This window comes from Thalassophryne amazonica, chromosome 17 (genome assembly GCF_902500255.1).
Source record: "Thalassophryne amazonica chromosome 17, fThaAma1.1, whole genome shotgun sequence".
NCBI classification, from domain to species: Eukaryota; Metazoa; Chordata; class Actinopteri; order Batrachoidiformes; family Batrachoididae; genus Thalassophryne; species Thalassophryne amazonica.
This window is the reverse complement of record NC_047119.1, coordinates 69801321-69822852: the sequence shown is the minus strand read 5'-3', so window position 1 is coordinate 69822852 and position 21532 is coordinate 69801321. Positions and strand designations below refer to the sequence as shown.

The 21532-nt window shown below is 42.3% G+C and overlaps 1 protein-coding gene across 1 annotated transcript in view; it reads right to left on the bottom strand.

The window, feature by feature from the left end:
• fpgs (folylpolyglutamate synthase) overlaps positions 1-21532 on the bottom strand; it is a 111437-nt gene that overhangs the window by 24836 nt on the left and 65069 nt on the right. Inside the window, exons 8-10 of the mRNA XM_034192367.1 lie at positions 6061-6163; positions 3652-3729; positions 2851-2998 (exon numbers count right to left, since the gene is read on the bottom strand). Of these exons, the coding sequence (XP_034048258.1) occupies positions 2851-2998; positions 3652-3729; positions 6061-6163 (329 nt within the window). The remainder of the gene's footprint in view (positions 1-2850; positions 2999-3651; positions 3730-6060; positions 6164-21532) is intronic.

Genomic DNA, 21532 nt, shown 5'->3' with positions numbered 1-21532 from the left:
GGGATTTCTTTCTATGAGATTATTATCCCAATCCTCAGGTTGGGAATCGGGAATTTTTTCTGCCAAGCTTGGTCCAATATTTACAAAAAAATTATTAAAAACCGTTGACTACCTCATCCTTATTTTCCTTCTTGACATTATTATCAATGAAATACTGAGGGTAACTCTGTTTTTTATTACCATTTTTGATAATGCTATTTAATATATCCCATATTCCTTTAATATTGTTTTTGTTATTATATAATATGTTACTATAATATTCCTTCCTACATACCCGTATAATATTAGTTAATCTATTTTTGTATTTCTTATATCTATTTTCTGCCTCTTTAGTCTTTAGTTTTATGAATTCTCTATACAGTGTATTTTTCTTATTACATGCATTTCGTAACCCTTTCGTCATCCATGGTCGAGCTTGGATTTTTTGTTTTCTGTAGTCTTGTTTAATTGGACAATTTTTATCATATAATGATGTAAATATTTGTAAAAAAGTTTCATATGCACTATCAACATCACTTTCACTGTATACCTTTTCCCAGTTTTGCTCCTGTAAATCCTTCTTTAGTGTGTTCATGTTTTCCTCTGTCCGCACTCGCCTGTATTTTACTTTTCTCCTCTGGCTGATTCCGCCGATGGTTTCTATTATAAACGATGAAAACTGGTAGATGATCACTAATGTCATTGATTAATAATCCACTCACAGTGTTATTCTCAATATCATTGCTGAATATATTATCAATTAAGGTAGCACTATGGGATGTAATTCTGCTTGGCCTGGTGATTTTTGGATATAAACTCATACTGTACATTATACTGATAAATTCATCTGTTATTTTATGCTTATTTGGATTGAGCAGATCAATATTTAAGTCACCACAAATGAACACAGTTTTTTGATTAGTTTTTGAGAACATTTTTCCCATACAGTCAGTGAATGTTTCAATACTAGATCCTGGTGCTCTATATATACAGCTGACTAATACATTTTTGCTTTTTTCTTCACATATTTCAATAGTTATACATTCTAATAAGTTATCAATCACAGTTGTCATATTGTCTACTATTTTATAATCCATGTTCTTATCCACATACACAGCCACTCCTCCTCCACTCTTATTTTTTCTGTTTACACAATTAAATTCATATCCATCCAGTTCAAAATCCATTCCTTTATCTTCATTGATCCATGTTTCTGATATAGCAATTATGTTAAATATTTTTTTAAACTGACTTAAATATTCTTTAATGTTGTTAAAGTTTGCATATAGACTTCTGCTGTTGAAATGGATTATTGATAATTTGTTATCCGTTTTAATGATCCGATTAAACTGTTCATCTGTATAATAGCAACAACTGTCATTGATATTTGAGAAGAAATTATTGTCCGGGTCTATATCGTGCTCCAAGTCCAGTACATTGTGGTCTGTGTATTTAAATGTTCTCAGTTCTACTTTTCCATGATCAGCAATCCTTTGAGTTATATCCTTCTTGTCTCCAGATGTAGATGAATAGGTAGTAGATGAATAGGTTCCTCTGGTCTGTGTCATGGTGTTGTGATGTGTTTGTGTCCTCATACCTTATTGGTCATATCTGTCCAGATCCTCGCTTTAAGAAACACTATTGTTCATATTTGTCCAGCTCCTCGATGTTCCTTATTGCCATGACTTTTGCTTGTTCTGGTGATCCGTTCAGTTTGATGAATATTTTACAGTTTGAAGTCCATGTGTGCTGGATTTTTCCCTGTTTCTTCAAGAAGCGTGCTTTCCTGGCGATGTCGGCATTCCGTTTGGTGAGATGTTCATTGATGAATACGTTTGTCCCTTTCAGTTTTCTTCCTTGTTTTAACAGTGCTGTTTTGTGTTTTCTGTTGATGAATCTCATGATGACGGTTCGTTTATCACCGTCATTTCTCCGGGGCAGAGGGTGGCATGCTTCAATGTTATTTAAATCCATTTCTATACCTTTAGATAGGAGGAAATCAGCAACCTGTTTTTCCACAGAGCTGACCTCCTGTTCACTGGGCTCCCCTCCGCTCTCATCTGTTACCGCCCGTGCGTAGGACCGTGGTTTGATGTGAAGACCTGTGATGATGACGTCGTTGATTCTGGTGTACTGCTCCAATTCAGCCACTCTATTTTCCAGCTGCACCAGATGCCGGTCTTTCTCGGCATTCTGGAGCCGTAATGCCTTCACCTCCTCCACCAGATCCATGATTGATTTCTGTTGCTGCTTCACAACAGAAATCTCCTCTGATAAAAAGTCCAGAGATTTTTTAATATCGTCACCTTCCTCCGCTGTCAGAACCTTCTTAGGCCCCATGGTCGGCTTATGAGCAGCTTGTCGATCGCCGATGTTAACAGCCTGCGTTGTTTGTCACCGGGATGGATCTGCACTTCGCTGGTGCCGCGCGGCCTCGGTGTTTCCGCGCTGATGGATGCGCGGTGGCTGCACGAGGCCTCGGGGAAGCGGCACTCGTGACGCGCGGTTCTAATGACGCAGCGCGCGGCCTCAGTGAATTCACCACGTTGGGCCTCGGACGTTGTTGCTGTCCAGTCGCGGGGCTAAGTTGCCGGTTGAGGTGGTATTCCCACTGTCCGGGTTGGCAAACACCGGCGTGGCAGATGGCAACTACAAACACCACCTCTGAAAACTCAGGTACAAACTTTTTGCAGCTCACTCTGACGACACGCAGCTCTGACTGACTGTGACTGACGCAGCTCTGACGTGTAGGTGTGAAGACCTACACTTTGATAAATTTATACACTAAACTGAAGAAAAGCTGGATGCAAGCAAAAGCCTAGACCTTCTAAGAGTTAAGATGACTAAGAGCGTTAAGATAACTTGTGTTACCTGGCATACATCTTTTCTGGAGCCAAGTGTGACTAAGCTGCAGGGCGAGGGAGGCGTTTGGGTGCTGATACTGCCCTGCTAAGCCAAGATGCAGCGGTCCAAAATCTGTTCGATACTCTTCCAGCTCTGGACACACCCACAGGGGACACTGAAATCGTTGGAACAGAAGTCAGTAAGACACAGATGCTTTAAAGAACATTTAAAATTAATTTACTCCCACTACTCCCATTTTTCCACAGTTAGAGCGATTTGACCAGACGCTCTTCCTGACTTAAATTAGGAACATTATGCGTCGGCAGAAAGCGTATGAGCAACTTGCACCACCTTGTGTACAGAAATGTGTTTTTCTTGTAGTTCTAGAGAGAGGTGTGATTTTGACCACACACTGCCACCAACCGTACTGACTGGTTTTCTGTACAACTGAACAGTAGGTAGTACGCTTGCTTCTGAAACATAATATTCCCAGTTTAAGACTACCCATTCCAATTCTCCATGTACATTTGAAGTTGCACCAGAAGAGCATCCGGCAACACGACAACCAACTTTTCACTCTGCTTATGTGTACGTTTGGAGGACCACCTACAGCACACAGGTGCACAATAACACCACGGCAGAACGCAGATACACATCTTACATTTATGAAAACTTGTGCCAGTCAATATTTAAGGAAAAGTTTTCTCTCCCCTCAATAAGACAATATCCACTAAAACATACAACAATGACCTTTAAATATGCCGACTGAAGAACTGACCGCAGAGCAATCCTTGACTGAAAACAGCTTTATTCTGATAGGTTGCTTACTCTCAACTCTTTGGCCCTGTCCCTGAGCACAGCCATGGCCTCCACCGGCTGTTTGACGGTGAAGGCGGGAACGCCGGGCTGAAAGCACACAGACGCAGAGAAATACATCAAATCCTTACAGCGATAACACACTTGATATTCAAAAATTCAGACTCTCACAGTACCGTGCACGCTGTAAGCACCACTAGTGTTTGTGCATTTGGAATGTTATGAGAAAGGAGTCTAGAACATTTCAGATTAATACAGCGGAATAAATGATACTACAAAGAACAATAGTCAATAACAAATCGATCAAGTTGGTAATTTTTTTTATTATATCTGCTGCTGCAACATACGTTCACAAACACTCAATTTTCATGCAACTGCACATATTTCAGTTCATCAAACCACATACAAGTGCATTATAATGTGGATTTCAGGATCCCCTTCTGGCCTGAAAAACAAACAGTCAGACACTTTCTTGTGCCTGTGATAACATGAATGAAATTTTTGGTTTTAACGCCAAATTTGGAGCAGACAACAAACTGACAAGTTTGAATTTGAGCACAATAGTGTGTTAAAAAGACCCTCTCAGGACCTCCATTTTGCAAAACCCACAACAACAGGAACAAACGTCATTAGGAATGTACCGATAGAGGTTTTTTTTTTGGGTTGTTTTGACACAGTCACAGTCCAACTAACTGAACAGTGTGTGTCTGCAGATACAGCACCCCCATCTGGTAGTTGCATGTTACTAGATAATACGCAGGACACAAGACAAGTAGATTAAACTGTCTGTTTCACACCAGAACAGCTCTGCAATGAATTTAAAGAGTATCTGCAATACAACCTGGATCCTGTCCAGTTAGTGACAGTAATAGGCGAACACGTTGCCAACTGTCAAATTTGTTGGAAGACAAATTTTTTTGACATAAAATATACATATTCCAGTTTAAGTTTTACAAGCAGAACTACAAAATTTCTATTCATCCAGACCCCACAGTAAATAGGTGAGCAACACAGCCTTTTTTTTATGCGCCGCGAGGTGGGGCATATAGCATCCGGGTTGTCCGTCAGTTCGTCTGTCTACCCGCAAATCCTTCGCCGCAACGTAGCTCGGCACCTATTGCTCGCAGAAACTTCATATTTGGTGGATACATGCCTTGGAGGAGTACTTTGCATGGGTTCGAAGGCCAGTGACCTTGACCTGCTTTTCAAGGTCACCAATGGTCACAACTGTCAAGTCCTTTGCCACAACGTAGCTTGGCACCTTTTGCTCGTAGAAACGTTATACTTGGTGGGTACATGCCTTGGAGGAGTACTTCACATGGGTTCGAAGGCTGGTAACCTTGACCTCTGTTTCAAGGTCATCAGTGGTTGCATTTGTTTTGAAGGCTGGCAACCATGACCGATTTTTTTTATTTTTTATTTATGGTCACTGTTTGTCACATCCTCTAAATAAATAATATCCAATCTCCAATTTTTTCATTATATATCCCAGTTTACATCAAACACATAAGGCTTCAACCAAATACCCACCCCATAAAAGTACATATTACTGCACTTTGCATGGAAAATAATACTGCGCACAGGGCATTTTATGATGAATGTCTCTAGTTTTTTTTTTTTTGGTCCTTTGTTTTAATTTCTAAATACATCATGAGAACACAAAAGACACGCTTCAGTGAAAATGACTATTTACCATCACGCCAAAGCTAAGTTAGCTGAATGACTAGGTCCAAGTTACCAGAGGGACAGCCATCCAACCAACCATTTCTATACCCGCTTACTCCAACTAAGGGTCACGGGTGGGGTCAGCAGCCATAGGGCATGAGGTGTACACCCTGGATAGGACACTGGTCTACAGTTTACATACACTTATTTAAAAATAACAGCAACAAGACAAACTGGTTTGTATTCCTTATTAGATTTTCCAGGATGAGTAATTTCCAGAGACCACGATGAATGCCTCCAACAGCATGAAGATTACAAAAGATTGCAGAAACTGATTAATTACTTCTGAAATAATAATTGGCAGAATCTGGAGTTAACTGAGGTGGCTTTGGCTGCAATTAAGAGGCTACGTAAATAAAGAGCATATTACTGTGGGAGTGGTTAGTTAGACATTTCAAAGTAATCATGTCTATTTTTGGAACCATTCATGTTGTTAGGGTGACCCACTGGAAACCTGACTGTCATTTTTTATTTAATTTTATTATTTTATATGGAAATGGATCGTGATATTCTAACAGACTTAAAACCCATTTGATCAAACAATACATGCAGTTGAAGAAACTAGATTTAGAAACTTTTTAGCAAAGGGCTATGTAACTGTAAACCAATATTTACATCTGCAGAACTGCTTTTTGCGTGTCCTGTGCAGGTCTATGAGGGGCAAAGGACTGTTTGTGGTAAACGGTGTCAACACACCTTAAAGATGCCCCCTTTTTGCCAGGCAATTTTTTCAATAGTGTCTCCGAGTATGTGAGTGTGGTCAATGCCCAGTGAGGAGATTCCACACACCCATGGCCTCCTACAACAAAAACAGAGAGCAAAGAACACAATTACCATTAATTTTTTCCATAGATATGCTATTTTCCCCTCCCACTGGTTTCCTTAACAGAAGCAATTTTTACTCAACACACTGTGCCTCATTTACGAACGTATGCCCAGAAACATTCTTAACGCCCTGAATGCGTTTGGTGTGAAATGCCCACTCTCCGCACAAAATCACAGCCAAGTTCATAACACCAGCCAATTTTGTCATCAATACCTTGTGCATGTTTGCAAATCAGAATCACTGTTAACCGTCACGTGTGTGTCTGCGAGCTGCAACCCGTGTACTGGTCATCCGTTTGGCATTTCATGACAATCAATCAATCAATTTTATTTATATAGCACCAAATCACAACAAACAGTTGCCCCAAGGCGCTTTATATTGTAAAGCAAAAGCCATACAATAATTACAGAAAAACCCCAATGGTCAAAACGACCCCCTGTGAGCAAGCACTTGGCGACAGTGGGAAGGAAAAACTCCCTTTTAACAGGAAGAAACCTCCAGCAGAACCAGGCTCAGGGAGGGGCAGTCTTCTGCTGGGACTGGTTGGGGCTGAGGGAGAGAACCAGGAAAAAGACATGCTGTGGAGGGGAGCAGAGATCAATCACTAACGATTAAATGCAGAGTGGTGCATACAGAGAAAAAAGAGAAAGAAACACTCAGTGCATCATGGGAACCCCCCAGCAGTCTAAGTCTATAGCAGCATAACTAAGGGATGGTTCAGGGTCACCTGATCCAGCCTAACTATAAGCTTAGCAAAAAGGAAAGTTTTAAGCCTAATCTTAAAGTAGAGAGGGTGTCTGTCTCCCTGATCTGAATTGGGAGCTGGTTCCACAGGAGAGAAGCCTGAAAGCTGAAGGCTCTGCCTCCCATTCTACTCTTACAAACCCTAGGAACTACAAGTAAGCCTGCAGTCTGACAGCGAAGCGCTCTATTGGGGTGATATGGTACTATGAGGTCCCTAAGATAAGATGGGACCTGATTATTCAAAACCTTATAAGTAAGAAGAAGAATTTTAAATTCTATTCTAGAATTAACAGGAAGTCAATGAAGAGAGAGGCCAATATGGGTGAGATATGCTCTCTCCTTCTAGTCCCCGTTAGTACTCTAGCTGCAGCATTTTGAATTAACTGAAGGCTTTTCAGGGAACTTTTAGGACAACCTGATAATAATGAATTACAATAGTCCAGCCTAGAGGAAATAAATGCATGAATTAGTTTTTCAGCATCACTCTTGAGACAAGACCTTTCAAATTTTAGAGTTATTGCGCAAATGCAAAAAAGCAGTCCTACATATTTGTTTAATATGCGCATTGAATGACATATCCTGATCAAAAATGACTCCAAGATTTCTCACAGTATTACTAGAGGTCAGGGTAATGCCATCCAGAGTAAGGATCTGGTTAGACACCATGTTTCTAAGATTTGTGGGGCCAAGTACAATAACTTCAGTTTTATCTGAATTTAAAAGCAGGAAATTAGAGGTCATCCATGTCTTTATGTCTGTAAGACAATCCTGCAGTTTAGCTAATTGGTGTGTGTCCTCTGGCTTCATGGATAGATAAAGCTGGGTATCATCTGCATAACAATGAAAATTTAAGCAATGCCGTCTAATAATACTGCCTAAGGGAAGCATGTATAAAGTGAATAAAATTGGTCCTAGCACAGAATCTTGTGGAACTCCATAATTAACCTTAGTCTGTGAAGAAGATTCCTCATTTACATGAACAAATTGTAATCTATTAGATAAATATGATTCAAACCACCGCAGCGCAGTACCTTTAATACCTATGGCATGCTCTAATCTCTGTAATAAAATTTTATTGTCAACAGTATCAAAAGCAGCACTGAGGTCTAACAGAACAAGCACAGAGATGAGTCCACTGTCTGAGGCCATAAGAAGATCATTTGTAACCTTCACTAATGCTGTTTCTGTACTATGATGAATTCTAAAACCTGACTGAAACTCTTCAAATAGACCATTCCTCTGCAGATGATCAGTTAGCTGTTTTACAACTACCCTTTCAAGAATTTTTGAGAGAAAAGGAAGGTTGGAGATTGGCCTATAATTAGCTAAGATAGCTGGGTCAAGTGATGGCTTTTTAAGTAATGGTTAATTACTGCCACCATTAAAAGCCTGTGGTACATAGCCAACTAATAAAGATAGATTGATCATATTTAAGATCGAAGCATTAAATAATGTAGGGCTTCCTTGAGCAGCCTGGTAGGAATGGGGTCTAATAGACATGATGGTTTGGATGAAGTAACTAATGAAAATAACTCAGACAGAACAATCGGAGAGAAAGAGTCTAACCAAATACCGGCATCACTGAAAGCAGCCAAAGATAACGATACGTCTTTGGGATGGTTATGAGTAATTTTTTCTCTAATAGATAAAATTTTATTAGCAAAGAAAGTCATGAAGTCATTACTAGTTAAAGTTAAAGGAATACTCGGCTCAATAGAGCTCTGACTCTATGTCAGCCTGGCTACAGTGCTGAAAAGAAACCTGGGGTTGTTCTTATTTTCTTCAATTAGTGATGAGTAGTAAGATGTCCTAGCTTTACGGAGGGCTTTTTTTATAGAGCAACAGACTCTTTTTCCAGGCTAAGTGAAGATCTTCTAAATTAGTGAGACGCCATTTCCTCTCCAACTTATGGGTTATCTGCTTTAAGCTGCAAGTTTGTGAGTTATACCATGGAGTCAGGCACGTGTGATTTAAAGCTCTCTTTTTCAGAGGAGCTACAGCATCCAAAGTTTTCTTCAATGAGGATGTAAAACTATTGACGAGATACTCTATCTCACTTACAGAGTTTAGGTAGCTACTCTGTACTGTGTTGGTATATGGCATTAGAGAACATAAAGAAGGAATCATATCCTTAAACCTAGTTACAGTGCTTTCTGAAAGACTTCTAGTGTAATGAAACTTATTCCCCACTGCTGGGTAGTCCATCAGAGTAAATGTAAATGTTATTAAGAAATGATCAGACAGAAGGGAGTTTTCAGGGAATACTGTTAAGTCTTCAATTTCCATACCATAAGTCAGAACAAGATCTAAGATATGATTAAAGTGGTGGGTGGACTCATTTACATTTTGAGCAAAGCCAATTGAGTCTAATAATAGATTAAATGCAGTGTTGAGGCTGTCATTCTCAGCATCTGTGTGGATGTTAAAATCGCCCACTATAAGACAAGAGCATGGTGAAGAAAGAAGGTGACAGACTTATGAATAAGAGATGGCCCCAGAAGGTGATAAAAACAGAAGAATTTTCACATGAATAGAAAGTGACGTTACGTTGGTTGAGTCTTCATAAACAGCCTAAGTGACATGTTTTTTTTTCCTGCGGGACGGAAGAAGACACAAAATCAATGCCATCTATTACCATGTGGGCATAAATTCTCAGACTTTTTGCGAGTGGTGGGTAGGCGTGGACAATACACATCACAGGACAGGACCAACATCAGCCAAAACATGATACTGCTAACAGGTTAATGTCCATCAGGACAACAAGCTATATTACAGGTATTTGTAATAAAATGGTCAGAAAGGATGCAGTCACTCATGCATATGTAACTGTTGGCATCATGCTGTGCGATGATGTTTGTATCAGTCTGACTCTATACAAGAGGGCACAAATACACGCTGTTGAAAAGCAGAACCTTTTCATCAGGTAAACTGGTGGAATAAACTCCCAGAGGACCTGGTGAAGCAAAGGAGCGTGAATTATTTAGGGGACAGCTTGGTCAGATTTCACAAAGACCACCCCGCCAAATTAAGAGGGTAGACAATCGCAGCCCATCTCTACACACTACAAAAAAAATAATACATCAAGTTGAAGCTGAAGAACAGCCGTCTGTATAGAAGCACACAGCCCCTAGTTTAACTGTGAATACTACAACCACTACCAGTATTTTAAAACATGTGAAAGTGTCATGACAACCTCACTTTTTCCACGATCGGTAACCTTGTGACCTGAACAAGAGCCAAAAGAGTGCCAGATTTCGCTAACAACAAATGAACACCAGCTGGTGCAGTCCGTGTTAAAGAGGAAAACCTGAACAGACCACGACTGAACCCCACGGCTCTGTAGTCTTCATGGAATTGGTTCTCATGTTGGTAACAGAGGATCTGCAACCAACAGCTGCAGTGACCTTCACTGCATCACAACAAACATTAACCAACAATACTAGCCTGAACGCTCATATAGTTCAGGGGTGCTGGATCGAATAAAAAAGTGTTAAAAAATATCTACATTCCTCAATGCTTCCTGCCTTTAACAGTTAATTACATACGGGAGTGAGTACAACCCCTGGCAAAAATTATGAAATCACCGGCCTCTGAGGATGTTCATTCAGTTGTTTAATTTTGTAGAAAAAAAGCAGATCACAGACATGACACAAAACTAAGTCATTTCAAATGGCAACTTTCTGCTTTAAGAAACACTATAAGAAATCAGGAAAAAAAATGTGGCAGTCAGTAACGGTACTTTTGTAGACCAAGCAGAAGGGAAAAAAAAAAAAAATGGAATCACTCAATTCCGAGGAAAAAAAATTATAGAATCATGAAAAACAAAAGGAACGCTCCAACACATCACTAGTATTTTGTTGCACCACCTCTGGCTTTTATAACAGCTTGCAGTCTCTGAGGCATAGACTTAATGAGTACACAAACAGTACTCTCTCAATCTGGCTCCAACTTTCCCTGATTGCTGTTGCCAGATCAGCTTTGCAGGTTGGAGCCTTGTCATGAACCATTTTCTTCAACTTCAAGATTTTCAATTGGATTAAGATCCGGACTATTTGCAGGCCATGACATTGACCCTATGTGTCTTTTGCAAGGAATGCTTTCACAGTTTTTTACTCTCTGGCAAGATGCATTATCATCTTGAAAAAATGATCTCATCATCCCCAAACATCCTTTCAATTGATGGGATAAGAAAAGTGTCCCAAAATATCAACGTAACCTTGTGCATTTATTGATGATGTAATGACAGCCATCTCCCCAGTGCCTTTACCTGACATGCAGCCCCATATCATCAATGACTGTGGAAATTTACATGTTCTCTTCAGGCAGTCATCTTTATAAATCTCATTGGAACGGCGCCAAACAAAAGTTCCAGCATCATCACCTTGCCCAATGCCAGATTTGAGATTCATCACTGAATATGACCTTTCATCCAGTCATCCACAGTCCACGATTGCTTTTCCTTAGCCCATTGTAACCTTGTTTTTTTCTGTTAGGTGTTAATGGCTTTCGTTTAGCTTTTCTGTATGTAAATCCCATTTCCTTTAGGCGGTTTCTTACAGTTCGGTCACAGACGTTGACTCCAGTTTCCTCCCATTCGTTCCTCATTTGTTTTGTTGTGCATTTTCGATTTTTGAGACATATTGCTTTAAGTTTTCTGTCTTGACGCTTTGATGTCTTCCTTGGTCTACCAGTATGTTTGCCTTTAACAACCTTCCCATGTTTGTATTTGGTCCAGAGTTTAGACACAGCTGACTGTGAACAACCAACATCTTTTGCAACATTGCGTGATGATTTACCCTCTTTTAAGAGTTTGATAATCCTCTCCTTTGTTTCAGTTGACATCTCTCGTGTTGGAGCCATGATTCATGTCAGTCCACTTGGTGCAACAGCTCTCCAAGGTGTGACCACTCCTTTTTAGATGCAGACTAACGAGCAGATCTGATTTGATGCAGGTGTTAATTTTGGGGATGAAAATTTACAGGGTGATTCCATAATTTATTCCTCAGAATTGAGTGAGTCCATATTTTTTTCCCCTCTGCTTGGTCTAAAAAAGTAACCGTTACTAACTGCCAACAATTTTTTTTTTCCTGATTTCTTATAGTGTTTCTTAAAGCCAGAAAGTTGCCATTTGAAATGACTTTAGTTTTGTGTCATGTCTGTGATCTGCTTTTTTTCTACAAAATTAAACAACTGAATGAACATCCTCCGAGGCCGGTGATTCCATAATTTATTGCCAGGGGTTGTACACACCTAACAGGAAGTGTTACCATATAATATCCTTTAACAAGGGTACCAAAAGGTTTCAGTAAGGAGCGTGTTTCACCAAGCTGGGCATCAAAATGTAACGGCAACAGTGAACAACAAAAAAAAATCTTCAAAACAAGTGGAACATGTATTTAAAGTATGGACCACTAGGGTCTTGAGAATGTAGTTTTTTTTTTTTTTTTTTTAAACAATCTTTATTCTCTGAATAAGTCCTGGTTGCTCTTTTGCATGAAAAGGCCCAAAAAAAACTGGAATAGTTTGCCAAAATAATGATCCCTGCCCCACACAAGGTGTCTTTATTCACAGATGATCAAAAGACACATTTCAAATAGGTATGGAACTATGCAAACTTCCTGCACAGTTTCATTTATTCCAGTTGTTGCACCAAGCAGCAGTCTGGGAAACAATGTGTTAAGTTCAAATTTTTTTTTTTTTTAAACAGGTCCATTATTCACTTGCTGTAAAAACAAAACCAGAAGAAAGAAGAAAAAACTGTTTGAAACAAGCCTTCTGTAGTGCCCAAGCCTCATGCAAGAGATTTTGCTGGAAGGGGTATAGTTCTACGTAGAGAATGTGTTTGAAATATTGTGGACGGACACTGTGGGACAATGTGCATGTGACACTCAGACACTGTGGGACTGTCAAGAAAGATGACTTTAGCTTGCTTTCAGCTTGTTTTCATCTTGGAATATAATACGTGCCATTGGATTAATACACATGTTTGTTGGAATAAACTGGACAGTGTTTGGTACTTTCCCGGAGTAAGTGAGGTCATACTGGACTTTTCCATTGCAGATGGGGAGGCCCACGGGATGAACTCAGTGGTGAAGACGATGGAATATGTCTAAGATGATTTTAACATGACAAGTATGATTAATGAACTATTAATGTAATAACAGTAAGAGTTGATTAGAAAATGTAAGAGAGAAAACTGACCCACCTTTCGTCAAAAAAGTGACAGCTGCCAATCAAAACCGACTACGTCACTAAGCCCCGCCCCCTCTATGACGTCATAGCCAATCAGAATCGATGACGTCGCTATGTCCCGCCCCTAAGCCCCTCCCCTAGTCCCGCCTCCAAGCCCCGCCCCTTATGACATCACAGCCAATCATAATCGATGACATCACTATGCCCCGCCCCTAAGCCCCGCCCCTGATCCCGCCTCCGAGACCCCGCCCCTTATGACGTCACATCCAATCAGAGTCGATGACGTCAGTATGTCCCGCCCCTAAGCCCCGCCCCCGGCTCCTCCCCTAGTTCCGCCCCTGGCTCCTCCCCTAGCCCACCCCCCAAGCTCCTCCCCTAACCCCGGCCAAGCACCGCCTCCAAGCCATACCTCCCCTCCCACCCAGGGTCTAATATTTTAATGTCATTTTATTTCATGAATTAAAGAATGATTAAAATACCTAGATCTTTTAATGTATTAAAGAATTAACTAATTCTGAAATAATTAAACATAAATCAGTGTCTATTATTTAATGACCCTTTAATATCTTTAATTCTTAAATTATTACGTTTCCTTTTCTGTTTTTTAATTCGTAAATTAAAGAAGGGGAACAAATACCCGTCTCTCTCGGCTGTAAGTCTTTGCAGCAAGACGGTCAAATACCCACGCATAGAGCCGCTCGCGGAAACATGACCCCACGGCTGTAAAACCTGTTGCAGACGCTGTGTCTGTGTGAGTGCGTGTGTGTGTGCGTGTGTGGCGGGACACCCGCTGAGCGGAGATGCTGCCCCGAGGTGATGAACCCGAAGAACAATAAACAATGCTCCTTATCACTCACGCCAGATGATGTTTTCTTTTAAGATATTAGCCGATCGATCATGGGGCGCGGGACACCCGCTGAGCGGAGATGCTGCCCCGAGCCCGAACAATAAACAATGCTCCTTATCACTTACGTCCCTGGGAACGAGTCAGCGAGCATTTCCACTACGACCGGTGAAGAGTGAAGATGCCTGGACCCCCAGCTATGGGTATAAAATAGAATAAATTGCGGAAAAATCCTGGAAACCATGTTGTTTAATTAAGTTTTCTTGTCTTCGAGCAGAGTGCGAAAACCGCATCAGCTTTCAGGGTAAGTGATTTAAGTAATCTGTTTTGATAGAAATGAGTGTTTTTAAATGATGCACGGCCGTCTGAAACTGTTTTTTTTTATTTTTTTTTAGACAAAACCACGCAGACGGTCCAGAGCGCGTTCGGACCCGTCCTCGGTAATATATTTGAAATAGTACAGAATATCCGCTTGCGAGGGTGATGCTTTGTATTCATTTATTTATGTTAATTCTAGAAATCAAGTCAGAGCCCCCTGAAGAAGTTCGAAGGCTGGAAGCCCCGACTTCACCACGCAGATGTAAGTACAGCGATCGAGATTAAATCACGATTAAAACTCTGGAATAACCCGATTTTTTCTGTCACAGCCCATGGAGAAGCGGGTCAGTGGGAGAGACCCGTAAAACGATCCGCGGATGTACACGGTAAGGAGTCGGAGTTTATGTATTTATTTATTTTAAATATTTAATAACTAACGATTTTCTCTTTTTTCAGCACGCGGTGGAGGGAGACCGTCTATTTTCCACAGAGACGCAAGGCTCGAAGATATTCTGAGCTGGGATTAACCTCATCACGCAACTTTCTTGAAAATGTGTAGTCTGTTTTTATTTTTTATTTTTTCTCTTATTCCGATGGAACGGGAGAATTCATTTTGAAGAGGTATATTAACTGAATTTCTTGAGGTAGATTCTTCCTGCTACAGATTTTAAAAGATGGAAGGAGAGAATTCACATCGGGAAAATAACTTCGGACGTGTATTGGATTTAAACGCTTCAATAATCGACTCAGCGGGGAGCGCTCCTGGAGCAGATGGTCCATTACCCGAGGCGTTAAATTCGCCGCCTCGAAATAACATCGAGTCCGGAGAGAGACTTTTAAGCCGTGTTCGTTTAACACCGTTAAATGAGGCTCTTAACAATTTAGCGGCTGAACGAGAATCGGAAGAAATTAACCCCTACATCATTTCTGCGATTAACGCTATAAATTCGACGGTCCAGTCTGATACTGAAGAGCCCCCTGACCCCCCGCACACCTCACCTCCAGACGAGTCCGGTCCCACGGCGTTGAACCAGGTACGTCTGACTCCGTTAAATAACGCCGTAAACCTCCTCGCGTGTGAAGTTAATCCTCACGTCCAATCCGCGGTGGATGAATTAAATCAAACGCCTAACGACGCTCGCGCTTTTTCACCTTTAAGAAGTCCGTCCCCGCGCAGTGCGCACGGAGAAGAGATTTTAAACAGAGCTCGTTTAACCCCGATAAACGCGGCGATCTCTGTTTGATGGAAGACGGAGATGATGCACGACCGGGACCCAGCCGGCACTCTCCCATGACGGGTGGTGGGGCTGCTAACGTCATCAGGAGACCTGCTTTTAACAATATCGAAATCAGGCCTGCCTCTCAATTTCCAGCGCGCCGACGAAATTCCCGACTACGCGGAATTTTACCGTAACGTCGTTGGGGCTCTCATAACTCGGTCGAAAAGGCTTTAACACACGCCAGGGCCGGGGACTTTATCCAAATGGAGATTCGTGGGGACTCAGTCTACAACGAGGCCGCTTTGATCAGCTCATATAACGACGCTGCGATGTGACGGGCTTCCAAAATCTGTTAGAACGATTGATACAATCAAATTCCAACGTTTTAGCCGACGAGTCTCTGGAAATTAGTGGTTCAAGTCATCCGCAACCAGAACGGCGCGGGGAAGCGCAGAATAGATGACCTCCTCCATCACGAGGTTCTGAGGAAAAAATCCAAATGCCTTAATATCGTGTATAATCCTGACAACAGTTATGTTTCGCGATAAACCTCGTTTCAGTTATGAATCCTCATCTGAGTACGCACGAGGCGGAGCAGCGCGGACTGGCGTTACAAAATAGCGTCGGATTAACGGAAGCTACGCCGGTATCTTTAGAGCAGGTGGGAAAATTTGAAAACGCTCTGGGTTGTAAAATTGTGGTGTTTTTCAGAGCCGAAGGGGAGAGAAAGCTGACAAATTCCAGACAGGAATAACCGGCGCAGCAGAAAACTCTTTTCGTTTTTCTGTTTAATAATCATTTTTACGGAATCATCGATTTAAAGAGATTTTTGGGAGTGAAATATGTATGTAAGTTTGCTTTGAGGGGTACAATACCACGCCTCCCATAATTGTCGTCATATTGTAAAATTTGTGCATCCACGCAGTGTTATGAGAAAAATAACCCTGTATTCTGCAGCGAATGTAACAAGGAGTGTCGCTCTCCCACCTGTTACAGCCTGCATAAACAGCCGAAGTATCGTCCTTCCGCCGGTAAGTTCGTTAATGTGTGTGATAACAGAAAAAAATGCTCTCGATGTAAACGTGAGTATTACATAGCGTTTTCTAAAAACAGCGCTCCGCACGTGTGTAAGCAGAAGAGGTGTCATATATGCGGCGAGGCTCTCCAGGAGCCGAAGCGAGGGTCACCTCTGCTATATGACGCCGGTCAAAGCTGAAGAGACGCATTCAGAGAAATATGTTTTTTATGATTTTGAAACGTTATGTCGATAATAACGGGGAACACGTACCGTTTTACGTCAGCGCTGTAACAAAGACGGGTGATTTTTGGAGCGCATGGGGGACAGGACTGCGTAGCCCGCTTCTTTAAACATTTTAGAACGAGAAAATTCAAAGAATACGTGTTCATCGCTCACAACTCAAAAGGTTTTGACGGCTATTTGCTTCTAAAGTATTTAGTCCAGCAGGGCGTAACCCCCGCTGTGATTATGACCGGGAGTAAACTATTACTCATGACAGACGCCGCCTTTAAACAGAAATATATAGATTCGTTATCTTTCCTTACAATGCGCTTATTCTCAGATGCCTAAAGCCCCTGGGGATCCGGCTGAAAGACGAAATCATCCGCAAAGGTTACTTTCCGCACCTGTTCAGTTCAGAAAAAAATCTGAACTATGTCGGTCCGTACCCTGACTCAGGGGCTTACGGGGTCGCAAATATGTCAGAGGGAGAAAGAGAGGAATTTAACGCGTGGTACGTGCGGAAAAAAAAAAAACGCAATTTTCGATTTTAAGCCGATGGCCGTTATGTATTGTGATAACGACACAAAAATCTTGGCTGCAGCCTGCTCCAAATTTATGTCTGAATTCATCGCTGAAACACTCGTGGATCCTTTTACCTGCGTTACAATCGCCTCGGCGTGTATGAAAGTCTTCCAAACTAACTTTCTTGCTCCAAAAACGCTGGCGATCCCCTCCGCCGACAATTATAGAACGAGGCATAAAAAATATTCGGACGTGGCCGTGCAATGGTTAGAATGGGTTGCTGAGACGCAAAACATTATCATCGATCATGCTCTAACAGGGGCGAGAAAAAAATAGGAGGTTATTATGTTGATGGGTATGCTCAGATTGACGGCCGGATAAAGTGTGGAGTTTCTCGGATGTTTTTACCACGGGTGTGCAAGGTGTTTTACACAGCATGAAATAAACCCTCTCACAAACACCTCATTTGGAGAGCTCCATGCAGCGTGTCAGAAAAAAATAGCCTTTCTGCGGGCTATGCCGGGCGTCACCCTCAACGTAATTTGGGAGCATCAATGGCTTGAAATGAGGCTGAGGGATGAGAGCGTTCGGTGTTTCCCTCGCCCGCAGGGGTTACCGCCGCCCCTCGAACCTCGCGACGCTTTATACGGCGGTCGGACTTGCGCGGCCCCGTCTGCGGTACACGGCTGAGCAAGATTGAGACGGTCTATTACGTCGACGTGACCTCGCTGTATCCTACGTTAACGTAAATTTCACATATCCCACGGGGCATCCGGAAATTATAGAGAGAAATTTCAGAGGACCCAGGACTTATTTCGGGCTCATCAAAGCCATCGTTGTACCCGACCCAGGGGCTAAAATTCCCCGTCCTCCCACACAGAACTCCTCACGGTAACTGGTGTTTACTCTGTGTCGCACTGCGCTGATGAAAATAATCAAGCTGCAGCGTGCACACACAGTCAGCAGCAGAGAGCTCTGTCTGGGACTTGGACGACCCCGGAATTCCACAAAGCTCTGGATACAGGCTATGCTGTAGCTAAGATTTTTGAAGTCTGGCATTTTGATGGAAAAAAGTGATAAAAATCTTTGAGGGGTACATAAACACCTTCTTAAAACACAAGCAGGAAGCCTCTGTTTCCCTCCCGAATTTGATAAAGACTCCGAGAGCAGAGAAAAATACCTCACGGACTACTGGCTGAATCAGAAGATTCGTTTAGACCCAGAAAAAATTGTCACAATCCGGCAAAACGTCAGATGGCTAAGATCTGCCTCAACTCCTTCTGGGGGAAATTCGCCCAGAGGGCAAATCTGACGCAGACCGCGCTCGTTAAAAATGCTGACGATCTGTTCAGGTATCTGTTTCTGAAGAGTACGAGGTTCACATATCTAACATTCCTCAGCAGTCAGGCGGCTATGGTTCAATGGAGGTACGGCCCGCGGCACGTCAGCCGACCGGGTAAAACCGTCAATATTTTCATCGCGGCGTTTACAACGGCGTACGCGCGTTTGACCTGTACGGTTTTATGGAGGCTGTGGCAAATCCTGACAGGATTCTGTATTATGATACCGATAGCCTGATTTACGTTTGTAGGCGGGGTGAAACCCCGCTGCCTACCGGTAATTATCTGGGGCAGCTCACCGACGAGTTGAAACGGCGACGTCATCACAGAGCTTGCCGCGGCGGGACCTAAAAGTTACGCATATAAAACCGCACGAGGTTAAAACGGTCATGCGTGTGAAGGGGATCACTCAAACCCACGAAGCTGTCAGAAAATAACTTTGACAGCGTCAAAGATCTGGTCGAGGGTTATAAAAGATCCCGCCCTCGCTGCATCTATCATAACGCCGCAGCAGGGAATTTAAACGTCATAAAAGCAGTTTCAGTTTGACAACGTGTCTTTCAAAAATCCTTCAGGGTTGGTGTATGACAAGCGGCGTCTTTTAAAGGACGGGGAAACCGAAACCGTTCGGATTTTGAAACATGTCCTCACTCTGGAAATACGGTGGAGATTGACCCCAGACTTCAGCTCCCATTCTCCTGTCATCGTTGGAGACCGAGTGGTTCGGGAAAGGACCTGTGTTTGTGAAAACATTGCTGGAAAATTGTAGCCACGCTATGAGACATGTGCCTGACAACATTGTATGGCTGTATACGTCTGAACAACCTCTGTATTCTGAACTGAAGAATAAAATATTAAATTGTAAGAGGAACTCCCTGACTCATTTCTGGACGACAGCCTTTTTCCCTGAAGGTCAGAGCCATCTGGTTATTTTGGACGATCTCATCTTTCAAGCAACGGATCATCCTGAAGTTGTAAGAATTTTCAACCCAGTACAGACATCACCGGAATATGAGCGTCATCATGACACACAGAACGTGTTTCATAAGGGAAATACAGTCGAACCATCAGTTTGAATTGTAATTATATGGTGCTGTTTAAAAATCCCAGAGACAAGTTACAGATGAACCTTCTGGCTCAGCAAATGTTTCCCGGCAGAAAACAATTTTTTTTTGGAGGCACTTGATGATGCTACGAGCGTACCTTACGGGTATTTATTACTGGATTGCACGCAGGAGTGTCCAGATCAGTTCAGACTGAGATCGGGATTACTCCCGCACGAGTGGCCCACAGTTTATTTACAGAAAGATAACGGATATGAGCTCTCTTTTAAAAGGAACGCCCCCGCTCTTAAAGCGCTAATCAGAGCCGGGGCGAGGAGCGTCACCACAGCCTGAAGACCTGCGGGCGGAGCTTCTGAAAACTTTATCCGAGATCGCTTTGAATATATTAAAGGGGAATATCGCCTTGAGCGACTCTCAATTCCGGGCCTTGAAAAAAACGAAAAGAGGTGTTACGTCTTCTGGCCGACAGAAAAACCAGTTATAAAAAGAAAGCGGGGAGCGCTGATTCAGACGGGCGGCTTTCTCCTGCCTCTGCTCGCCGCGGCCCTGCCCGTTTATAACGAGTCTAATAGTACCCAGAGGATAATGGCGTTCAAAGCGGCGCAAAAGATGTTTTTACTCACTCCACAGCAGATGCTTCAACTCAGTCATTCCGTTCCGCCGAGCGGAAAATAACATCAGACAAACGGCGGAAAATGATTAGACTCGTCCGAATGCGAGGTACTACTGGAAGAACGTACTCACTATTCCTTATGAAAAAAAATTAAAAAGTATGAGGCTCTGCTGCAGCGCTATTTAACCTGATCAAGCAGGGGGGAACTCGAATCACGCGTTTCACCACGCAAGAGACTCGCGTCGCTAAGCACCTGAGGAGGAGGGGTGGAGGAGGAGGAGGAGGAGGATGAGACTGTCACAGAGGTCCTGAAGAATATCCCCTCCAGAAGAGCGTAGAAACGCTGAATATATTATGAGGAAATATCGAAGGGTGATACGCGCTGGAGTCCGTCGGGGAATTTATTTACAAGGGGAAAGTCGTGAGGGGGTCTCACCCATAGATCTATGAACATCTCGGATCCTCGTTCAAGAAATCGAGCCCTCCTACAGGCTGGGTGAAGTTCCTCAATATTTTACAGGAGCGGACACTCCGGTGGCGTGGCGTATCAAACCCGCAAGCCCGCGAGGCCAGCTTCAGAAGCTTAAAAAAGGCCGGAGCAGCTCGCGGATGAATCCCTTCTTTTAACCGATTCGCCGGCCAGGAAGAAACTTAAGAAAAAAAAAGACTTCCAACGCTGGGAAGGTTTCTCACCATAAAAGGAGGGTATCGAATTAAAAACTGACTGGATATTATGATCAAGATTCTTTAAAATACATCGCAGTCAGTCACGTTTTTGTATATTGTTACTAATAAAACACAGACTGAAACTCATCTCCGGTCCTTCATCACTTTATTCGGTATACGGTTTAAAAAACAACTTTCAACACTTCTCTACTAATAACAACGATGCAAAAACATTAAGGTATGATCGGGGGTGCATTTTCTACACATTCGGAACATTTTTCACAAAAAACACATAAAAAAAATCAAAGGTCAAAGGTCAAAGCTTCTTTCTACGTTTAAAAACGGGGGTTTACATCATGCAAACGCGATATAAACTGTTAAAGGTATGATCGGAAGGCCGCTCTCACACATCCACCCCGTTTTCAGGCGAAAAAAAAACATAAAAAAAATTTAGGATCAAAGATTAACACTTCTTTTCTGTACTTAATAACATGTTTTAAAAGCGTGCAAACGCGATAAAACTTTAAAGGTATGTTCGGAAGGCCGCTCTCACACATCCACCCCGTTTTCAGGCGAAAA